General features: G+C 45.7%; 1 protein-coding gene across 1 annotated transcript; it reads left to right on the top strand.

Moving 5' to 3' along the window:
* Nucleotides 1–9,884: 9,884 nt before the first annotated feature.
* LOC109732207 (fasciclin-like arabinogalactan protein 1) lies at nt 9,885–11,031 on the top strand. The gene has a single exon (XM_020291404.3). The coding sequence runs from the start codon at nt 9,971–9,973 to the stop codon at nt 10,853–10,855; it is 885 nt and encodes a 294-aa protein (XP_020146993.1). The 5' UTR covers nt 9,885–9,970; the 3' UTR covers nt 10,856–11,031.
* The last annotated feature ends 405 nt before the right edge of the window (nt 11,032–11,436 follow it).

The raw sequence follows: 11,436 nt of genomic DNA on the forward strand, positions 1-11,436 counted from the left end.
ATGATGACTTCATGTAGTTTTTATGCTGTATGTTGTGAGTTCAGTTACGTGCCATTTAATTTGGATGTAGTTCTATCTAGTTGTTTGTAATGTCTCGTTGTATGAATATTATGTTCTATCTAAATATGATCTTGTAGAGTAGTCATTTGTCTCGTACATAAGTACATAGTCATTTGTCTCGTACATAAGTACATATTATGTTCTATCTAAATATGATCTTGCCGGTGCTCACTCTCCACAAAAGCAAATGCCAGTGGGACGACTTGATTTTGGCCGTCTTGACCTATGGCTGTCAGTATCTGACCCTTGTACTTGCCTGTGAGAAAAGTACCGTCAACACATATCACCGGTCGGCAATGCCTGAAAGCTTCGATGCATACACCGAAAGAGAAGAAGAGACGATGCAAAACCCTCACAGTTGGGAACTCTGGCATGAACATGTCTTGGATATCGATATAGGTGCCTGGATTGCGCTGCTGCAGGGTGTGGAGGAGGTGGACAACAGAGTCATATGCATCAAAATAAGAACCAAATCTCCTCTCAAGCGCTACATGCTTAGCCCTCCAAGCCTTGCCATAAGAAATTCTGTACTTCAACCTAGCGAACACTTTTGTCTGCACTGCCTTCACTTCCATAGCTTTGCCTTGCACTATCTCATCGTAAAACAGTCGAGCAATAAGCGTGGATGAAAGGTTGGCATGATCTTGAGGGATGCAGGGAATAAGACAAGTGTGATTAACTAAGTCACTTATCACCCAACTTGTGCCATACTTAGGGAGAAAGCCGTGCACCCTTGCGGGACAATCTGCATTCTTGCATACCATTGTGAGGAATTTCTGACTGGACACCTCAGCTTTGAAAACCCTTTGCGTGGACATTGCCCAATTAATTATTGCATCCTTCAGGGCTTGCTTGTTCGGATACATAGCACCCGTCGCAATATTGTTCTGGTGATATTGCCAGTCTGAATCATGTCCATCATTCACGGTCATTGCAAATGATAAGTCATGATTCCACCATGCAGGATTCGGGACCTCCTCTTCATTTTCTTCTTCATCTGACTCGTCAGAATCATCGGCATGACCCCTTTCAACATCGGTGTCTTCTTCTTCCATCTGGTTCTGCATGTGCCCATCTACCTCGTCAGCGTCCACCTCGCCATTGTAATCACCATCGGCATTTGCTCCTTCTACCTGACTACTCTGCCCTGGTTCATAACCATAAGCATTTCCTCCTTCTACCTGACTGCTCTGTCCTTGGTCGTAACCATAAGCATTTCCTCCTTCTACATGACTGCTCTGTCCTTCGTAGCCACCCTCCCCTTCATGTGCAATGACCTCCTTCACGACGGGAAGCACTAAAGCAACAGGATTGCATCCCCTTCGTTCACAACCTTGTAACCACCGCACCCAATCGGAGTCTCCCTCTATTGGCCTCAAATAAAAGTAAATTTTTGAACTTGACCGTGTCCACAATGCATGAACACCGACGGTGTGTGTTTCAGTATCAAGACCTAAACTTGCCGCAATCCATTCTTTCAACTGACTAACAGACCATGTTTGTGGTGCGCTGATTGCAACCTCTATGTGAGTAAATTCACTCAGATCTGCTCCCAACTCATTTGTTTGGACAGTACCAGGACCATAGTAAAATCTCAACTTCACTACATCGGACATCTCGACTCACCTATTTTTTTTCAACATATAAATACAAGTATTAGACATGTCTATATATATATATATATTACCAGGACCATAGTAAATAATATAATAAATAGGCCCATGTTTACTAATAATAAATAGGCCTCAAATAATAATAATAATATAACCGACAAATATGATAATTCAGTTTATTTGAATTATATGGCCATGTTGATGTATTTTTTATTTTAATCTATGTTAAAATAATTTAGAAAAAGGCATGCGTCTTATTTCTACGATCATGCGTCTTATTTTAATCTATTTTAAATTCTATTTTAATCCTATCTTTTGCTTTCTTATTAAATTTTTATTATGTTTCCAACTCTTAAAAAAAAACTTCTTATTCGTTTTTTAACATCGTTTTTTAACATGTAATATTATTCGTTTTGCTATGCACATGCCGACCCCAACTCTTCAAACTCTATATTTTAACATCGTTTTTTAAATTTTTATTATGTTTCCAACTCTATTTTTTAACATCGTTCTTTAACATGTAATATTATTCGTTTTGCTATGCACATGCCGACCCCAACTCTTCAAAAAAAACTTGTCTCTTCTTTCCAACTTTTTATTCATGTTTCCAACTTCTTATCCCGCACCTGTGTACATGTCAAGTATTAAGCAACAACTTATTATCCCACTAACAACTAATACAATTCACACACCTACAACTATATTACGAATAATCGCACACAAATTTATTTTCACATCGAACGAAGCGTGCGTGCGAACGAATAATATTTACGTATACTACCGGGGCAAATAACAATATTTCCGTATACTACCGGGCCAAAAAAAATCGCACACAAATATTTACGTATACTACCGCGGCAAATAACAATATTTACATATAATCCCGGAGCACCTACGAAAAATAAAATGAGGGCTGAAATATACCCTTGAAGCGTGCGTGCGAACGAAGAACGAAGAACGAAGAACGACGAACGACGAACGACGAACGACGAACGACCACCACCTCCACCACCTCCACCACCACCACCACCTCACCACCCCAACTGCCCCAACGACGAACACTGCCCCAACTTCACCACCACCACCTCCACCAAAATGCTCACCACGACCACCACGAGCTACCCCGTCAGTAGATCGACACCTCTTTTCGCTGCCCTAAATGAGTTGAACCCATTCACGGTGCCAAAATCGCGAAAATGTTGCTCATTTAGGTGTACAAATGTGTGCCATTTTTCTGTAGAGAGAGGAGGAGGAAGAACACAGCAGAATGAGCCACGGGAGAAGAATAATGGAGGAAGGAGAGGATATGGGCGGGCAGGGAGAAGAAAGAATGAAGGAAAGAGAGAAGGAGAGGATAAGGGCGGGCTGGCCAGCGCGCGTCAGGTCGGCCGCACCCTGTCGGCCACCAGGTGGCCGATCGGCGGGCGGGACGCCGACAGGGGCGCACCACGCCGACAGGCCGCTGCCTCCCCCCTCGCGACGTGGCACGACCAACCAACGGCCGCCGCGTGGCTGCCCGGCCTGCAGTCGGCCTCCTGATAGCCGATCGGCCTGCTGTGGGCCGACTGGGCTCAGTCGGCCTGCAGTGGGCCGACGGTGTATTATTCTTGCAAATTCTTTTTTCTGCGTATTATTTCTGTAATTTAAAAAAAATTGTATTATTTAAAAAAAATTGGCAAAATTTACACCACTTTTTGCTTCGGTTTCTTTGTATGAAAACATTATTTCCTCTGCATCTTGTGAGACACCAAACATTTCTCATTTTCGGTAGGCTTAGTTCTGAAGGATTCCACTTCGGCTAATTTAGATTATGTTGCTAGAGTATTAGAAGAAGTTCCTGATATATGTATTTAGAGCATTTGCTAAGATTTGATGCAAAATATTGATGGCCAGGCATTATATTGCACATAAGCACAATTTTTAGTTTTTCTTTTTGTTGTTGCAACAGTTTTTCTATAGCAATAGCCAATAGTGTAACATCACACTACTCCATTTTCACAAGCCATGCCACATCTTTACATGTAAGTTTGTTCTCTAGATAGTTCTCTTTCCAAGAATTGCATATCATATTTGTCATGAGATCTGACTGATTTACTATATTTTCCTGGTGTGGACGATGTTATAGAGTGAGCTACCATCACTTCTCATTACTAACTGTAATCAATAAATGTGTTCATGCCATAAAAGATGGATATTGTCGAAGCCATTGTCATGTCATGTAATTACTTGCAGATCAACTATATAGTTTTCTTCGGATTGTAAACTGGAAATGATAGAACCCTACAACTCCTGTGTGAGTGGCATTTGATTATTTACTTCCTCGAGTAGTATAGATATTGTGCTGCCAAGAGATTAAGTATATTCATGAAGTTGTGTAAAGTTTAAAATTGGTTGTGGTATCTAGCATTTGTTAGATCCTCATATGTTGTTGGTAGTCATGCTTATGCCTAGGATATCAAGTAAGCTTGTGTTGTGCTGTGACTAAATAAAAGCATGTTTAGACTTACCTTTTGTTTGCTCTACTTAAAGAGTTCAGTGTTACCCAGAGGGCATCTATATGTTTGCTATTGCTATCTCCCGTGTGACGTCGAGAAAATCACTGATGTTTCTGTTTACTTGGCCTACATTTTGGTTTACAAATAGTTCTGCCTCTCAGTTTGATATTTCTACTTGCTTTTGCTTAGCAATATGATGTATTGTTTTCTAGCTCTAGGCCTACTTGTGTTGAAGGTTCAGTTGATTGTGTTTCTTAAGGGTGTTTTTTTAATTACTGGCATCAAAATGTGGCACTAATTCCATTGTGCATTGTACTGTGATTTTTTCAAACAACACCATTATGATGAATAGAGATGCTAATAAGGGTCAGAGAACAATAGAGATGCTAACCTTTAGGGGTTAATAATATAAACAACAACAGGGCTTATGAGTCCGAAGAGAGCTCGAGTGGCGTCTTTTGGTTCTTGAAGCTCTGCACTTTCCTGGTGGAGTAGCAGCAAAATAATTCAGTGGCTGTAAAGCTACTGCACTTCACGTAGTTAGGATCAATTCTTTGTTTCAGTTTCAAATTCTCCCCAGTTCCTCCTATTTGATTGATTCATCTGATGGACATTTTGTGGCATATGTATTGTTACGAGTGAAACCATCCATACAAGTTGAGATATTAATAATCCCATATGTGGAATTCAAGATATAGAGAAATGTTATTCTTCTGCTAATTGGTTGATTGACCAAATGTACCATAAATGATGTTATTAGTGTTCAAGATATAGAGATATGTTATTGTTATTTATTGTAGTAGATGATCTCCATCCCCGTTATTGAGACGATGGAAGTACTACTGAGGAGTTTTGTCTCTGACCGAACGAAGCTGCCGAGGATGAAGGGCTAAATAAGTGCCGAGGAAGAAAGATAAATAAGTCGCTTGATTCATGGGCGAAGTGGCTGCCATATGACTGCTTTGAAATATACACACGTCTAAGTGGCACATAAATACTCCTTTTTTCAAACACACAAAACAAGGTTTATAGAAACACTTCTCTTCTTAAAATAGTATAAGGCCTACTACTTTTTTTTTAATATAGAAGGGTCTAAATTCTTGCCGTGCGTACTTGCTCAAACAGAAGATTATTAATATTTTCAAGACGATGTGGTTTTGAATGAGACTCTACGCTATCAAAGTAAAAATGTGCATGTACATATTATTGTAGACAACAAACCTATATTTCTTATTAAAGGCGGTTAAATTTGTTACTGTATGTGCATGCTCACAACTAAAACAACTAATGCATGTTGCTTTTACAATGCGCACATGGATCAACAAGATACACGTATTTGCAGTGGCATGATTTTGGATGGGAGTTTGGGCTACCAAATTAGAATGTGTATATGCATCTCATTATAGACAACAAAATACCGTTGTTTCATACTAAAGGGGATTAGATTTGTTACATAGTTTTTGTTTCAAATATAACTCTATGCTACCAAATTTAAATATGTATACATCTATTGTAGACAACAAACACCCATTTTCCCCAACTAAGAGAGAATTTGTTGCCATATGTGCTTGCCCGTAACAAAATCAAATAAACCATGGATTTCTTTTCATCGCTAACATGGAATCTGTCTCTGCGCCATATGGCGCAATGGGTCCACTAGTATATTATATACCTTAGTAAATTGAAGTCCACGTTATGAGAAGGAGAGGGGGAGAAAGATTATCTCACTACTCTCTATCCAACTTTACAATCCAATTGCCAGTGGAACAAGTGGGGATGATACCCTAGTGTATACACAGATTAAGATGATAAATATGATATATATATATATATATATATATATATATATATATATATATATATATATTCAATGTATTTACTTGAAAAGATCTACCTGATACCAGTCTCCAAATTTATTCAGATCACGCTCACCATTTCTTGAGCAGAGACATGGTACAAACCGGAGACTCTCTCAGCATCTCCAAGAAGCAGGAGGCGGCGAAACATCCAATAGATGAGCATAAGGCAAAAACTCTATAAAGAGACGTCAAATATGTAACCCCTTTTTGTGCAGTGGCTTAAAATGGGATATCGTTTCAAGAGAGCACTTGGTACCAAGTTTTCATTTAGAGGTGAGAGGGAGAAATGTATAGACATGATAACATAGTGAACCTTATATTCTACATAAAAGGTATAACTGCTCTCGCAACATGAGTTAAAGAATATTAGCTCTTCTTCAACACATGCCTGTCAAAGCTTACAACTTTCACCATTAGTCCATAAGTTATGGCTGCAACTATCGATCCAACTACTCGTCTATGTTGTCATACATAAGGGTGTGGATTTGTTGAACTTTTGTTAATACATAGGAGTATATCTCAAGTGTCGATGTTCGACGTACTCCATGTGCAAGCATAAAGGGGGCCCAGAATGTCCCTCCGAATTGTTAGGGACTCCTATTTCTTCTAAACATGGATAATATGGAACAAGTCCATGCTCTGCTTACTTAGGAGACCATTGAGCCACTAATGATTTCTAAGGAAGCTTCAGAGCCCCTTCTTCATGTTGACACAAAAAGCAAATCAAACTTGAGCACTAGAGAAAAAAGTATTACAGGAATTTTGACTCATGCCTAAACCCTAAAACCTACTTACAACATAATTGGGAGTTTAGGCTTAAGGGGATGGTTGCAATGGTATTACAACCAAATTCTTAGGCCTAAACCCTAAAGCCTGACGGCATTACAGGTTTTTTTCATCATACGCAAAAAATCTAAAGTTGAAGTTTCGGATATGTTTCTTACTACAACACCAATCGCCTATCATGAGTTCATGACTATATTCAGAATTAACATATGAAACCATTAACACGAACACATAATTATCCTAAGCCTAAAACACCATCCCCAAAGAGTTTCGTCGACACGAAGGTTGGTAACATGCGGGAGCTTCGTCTACGAGATCAACAACAGTGGTGGTGGAGGCCTCGATGGAGGATGTTGGCGGCGGCCTTATCCTTCTGGGTTCCTCAAACCAACTCGCCTTCTGGTCGCCACCGCAACCACTGTTCCCATCGACCGGGGGTATGGCGGGGTTTGTCTCATTTCGGGCGAGACGCATCATGTGCAGGTGACTCAAGCGTCAATGTGCTCGGTCGGCGGTGACGACTGAGCTCTAGATCCGGCTAGTGGTGCTGCTGGCCATGGAGGAGAAGGTGGCGATGGGGCGAGGATGCTGGGGTTTTGGCCAATGGTTGTCGAGGAAGACAAGGAAATGGAAAAAGGAATAGAGGCAAATCAAGTGAGAGAGAAGAGAAAAGGCTGCCGCCCATGGTTAGTAACAAGATAGAAGCGGTTTCATATCTGAAAGCACACGTGGCTGGGTGTTACTCGAAGTGGTTCCTTCACTAGAACCGCCTCCAAAATATTGTTTGAAGCAGTTTCTTTTACTGAGCCTCCTGAGTTTATTTCCCTAAACAAAATAACCACCTGCACTAGATCATTCGAGGCCTCTAGAAATTTCTAGGCTGCTAACCGCCTCCATGGATATCCTCTAATGCCCATTTCTATACAAGTGTGCACAACTAGGATGCCAGTGAAGAAGTTAGTTGAGACCATGCAGAGAAGTGGTATAGTGCTCACGGGGATGATCTCTGTGCTTCTGCCACCCCTTATACACCACTATAGCCGAGGGAGCGAAACTATATCCTTCCCTAGCTAGACACGATGGTACCCACGCTAACAAGCCTATGTGGAGAACTAGTAAATAACAAACATGAATTGTCGTGGGGAACACTAGGCCCAACAAGACGCTAGCACCTCCCGTGACACTCGTACCACACCGCTACCAGCAGCCGGCCAACCGGATCAAGCAAACCAACACACACCCATCTCAATAAACCAACGATGCTCACAACACCATTGTCGCCCAATCCAGGAGCGGATTTGGGTTTTTGTCTGGGACATGAGAAGGCGAGGGAAGGGGAGGAAGTATACCTCGATGTCGCCAAGTAGGCGACGACACACATGAGAGCGTTGCCACGGTCGGGCTAACATTGCCAACCGGGGATTCTTCTGGCCTCCACCACCACGTTCACCACCCCGACAAGCGTAGATCCGACAGATGAACACCACAGTGTCTAAATCTGGCAAGGTTGAGGCCGCTTGAGAGGTTCAAGACCCGGGGCTTTGAGATCTGGAATGAGTACTGCTAGAATGGCCCACGGTCCACGGCCATCACCCTCCACTCGCACAACAGAACGATCATCACCATCGAGTGTCGCTTGTCGTGGAGGGGTGTCGCCTTCTCCACCCGTGGCAGTCACCTCGTCTTCTTGAGCCTGCACTAGAGATTAGAGGGGGCATATCAGGTGCTCCAGCCCCTCATGTGCTCCCATGATACAAACTCCTGTGGGGCCATTGGATCTGAGATCCCAGGGTTACCAGCCGAGATGATGGACCTGCTCGCAATTATCTGCCTCCTGGAGTTCTTTTTGCGATTTTGCCGAAGCTCCTCACATGACCCTTGGATCTCAAATCCAGCGGTTCAGGGGAGCTTGTATTATAGGCGCACTTGAGGGGATAGAGCACCTGATATGTACTCAAGAGCAGAGCGACGAGGACCTCACTGCCACCTTCATCGGTGGCAATACAGTTTCCCGATAGCCTCCATTGGTGGCAACGAGGGAGAGGGACAAAGGGCAGGGCATGGCGGAGGCTAATGTTTGGTTGTCGCCCCGACGAGAGCGACGCGGACCCAAAGGGGTATCGTGGTCACGAAATAGTAGTGTGGTGGGTGCTTAGTAGTTAACAGAGAGATTTTTTTTTGAGGAGTCGTTCACAGAGATAAGATGGTATATACACACTTTTCAACGAGGAGTTGCCGAAATGGGCCGGGTTAAGTAGGAGCGAAGGAGCCCCAAACCAGCATGACCAACGTAGGCAGGTAGGTTACTCAGAAAAAAAAAAACGTAGGCAGGTAGAGCCCCGCGAAGTTTCCAGGAAAGAGCCGCGGTTACCACTTCACCACAATGTCTTAATGGAGGCCGTGTACATATGTTTCCGTTTCTTGTTTCTTGTGACACTCTAGCTAGTAGGTCGATCGTGTGTACAAATGTCACTAGACAGTCCAATCTTCTCCAGCTAGCAGCGTGAAAGCATTCCTCTCCCCAGTAGACGCCTCGCCACGCACACCTTTGGAACCATGTGATAAAGGGAACCATTTATGTAGTCCGGCCACAAGAAGCACGGTTGGTAGCAGACGACAGACCATGGCACGCCACCGATTTGGCATCCAAACAAGGCTCATTACCACGCATCTCTCGTCATCTCCCATTTTTACCTCGGCCGCCATTGATGCATGCCCAGTCAAGCTTTCGTCCGGTTGTCTCCACTGTCAAAGAGGCAAAGAACGGGACGGGCCACCAGCTAAGCAGCGCACAAATAGCATGCGGTCACAAATTGCATGCATTGATTCACCCCAATCGAAAAAATATAGCATTAACTCACTGTCGTAGTAACATTATTAAGCATTTCCATATCCTGCTGCATGCACACCCACCCTTCGTGCGTGCGTATCTCCATGCACAGTGGCGTGCGCGCGCGTCTGACGACGTGTCCCCACCTCGTATCGCCTCTCACACGGTGGTTTTGGCTCCGGCCGGACCACGTGAGGCTCACGCGGCAGTTTCATCGTAGTATATCTAGGGGCCTGGCCTAAACCCTTCCTCCCCCTCTCCAGACACCAGCGGCCCAGCTACACGAGAGGAGCGCGGTAGTCCTTTCCCGGCGCGCAGCGGTGCACTATGGCGTCCACCGGAGCCGTCCCCTGCTCCGTCCTCCTGCTCCTCCTCCTCTGCGCGTCCCCGCTGTGCCAGGGCCAGGCCGGACGGCACAACATCACGGAGACCCTCGCCGCCGCCAGCCCGGACTTCGCCCAGTTCAGCGCCGCCCTGGCCGCCGCGAACCTCAGCGCCGAGATCGACGGGCGCAGCCCCGTCACCGTCCTCGCCGTCGACAACGCCGCCGTGGCGCGGCTCGGGGAGCGGCGCCTCCAGCCGGACGCCCTCGCGCGCGTGCTCTCCCTGCACGTCCTCCTCGACTACCTCGGCGACGCCAGGCTCCGTACCCTCGACGGCGGGTTCAGGCAGGCCGCCAGCCTCTACCAGGCCCACGGCGCGCCGGGGGCCGCCGGCATCGTGAACATCACGCGGGGCGGCAAGGACGACCACGTCTCGTTCCGGCCAGCGGAGGGGGTGAACGGGACCGCCGCCGTGTTCTACGTGAAGTCGGTCAAGGAGGCGCCCTGGGACATCGCCGTGCTGCAGGTGAGCGACGCCATCTCGTCCTTCACCGCCGAGGCGAAGGTGCCCACGCCGCCGGCCCCGGCTCCTGCTCCCAAGGCGCCTGCGCCTGCTCCTCTGGCGCCGGTCGTGGCCCCTGCACCTGCTAAGGCCCCGGCGGCCCTGCCTCCGTCGCCAAAGAACCACACCGCGCCACCGCCGAAGCCGGCCAAAGAGCCCGTGCCTTCGCCAACGCCCGTGGTGGAGACGCCGGCGGAAGGACCTGGGGCGGACGGAGATCAGCCGCCTGCCGACGAGCACAAGAGTGGCGCCAGCGACTCGGAGCCGTGGAGCCTCGGCGCGGTGGTGGCGGTGGCCGTGCCGGTCGTCGTGTTTCTGCTGTGGTGAGCAATCTGTGCTTGGAATGAATGCCCGCTGTTAGGGGCCCTGGATCCCGTGATTAGTGTTCGCGCTTACCCGCATGGAGACAGTGGTTAATGAGCGCTGGTTATCGCTGGCAGATTTGAGCAGAAATAATTGTACGATGCTCGTGTTTAGTCAAGGAGTGCATGCCTATGTTTGAATTGCGCTACTGGTTTATTTCTGCCTTGCATGTGCCGAGCTCTAGACTTTCCGATGAATCTTGCAAATCCACCTTTGTAAAACAAGGAAGAACCCCATTTTGCAAGGCCGTCTATCGACAAAATTCAAATCTCGCCTACTTGGCACGATTACATGCAAACAGGTCGATCCAACAGCATTAATTCGTCGCATAGGAAATGTTTCCACCATACCTTTAGGGCGCACTTGGATTGGGTGTATTTGAATACACATGTATTTAATTTACGGTTTTGCTAAAACTCATTTAGCTGAGAAACTTTTTGGTCTCATTCACTTTTCCCACCGTTAGATTCAATCACGTCACGATTCGTGTTTTGTCCAGGCGGAACCCTTGTAGCAAGGCGCGGCCAATTTGTTTTGTCGCATGC

The sequence above is a fragment of the Aegilops tauschii genome, chromosome 7 (assembly GCF_002575655.3).
Source record: "Aegilops tauschii subsp. strangulata cultivar AL8/78 chromosome 7, Aet v6.0, whole genome shotgun sequence".
Classification (NCBI taxonomy): Eukaryota; Viridiplantae; Streptophyta; class Magnoliopsida; order Poales; family Poaceae; genus Aegilops; species Aegilops tauschii.

What these genes read in the sequence shown, in the direction of transcription:
- LOC109732207 (XM_020291404.3), top strand. Translation starts at nt 9,971, where the DNA reads ATGGCGTCCACCGGAGCCGTCCCCTGCTCCGTCCTCCTGCTCCTCCTC.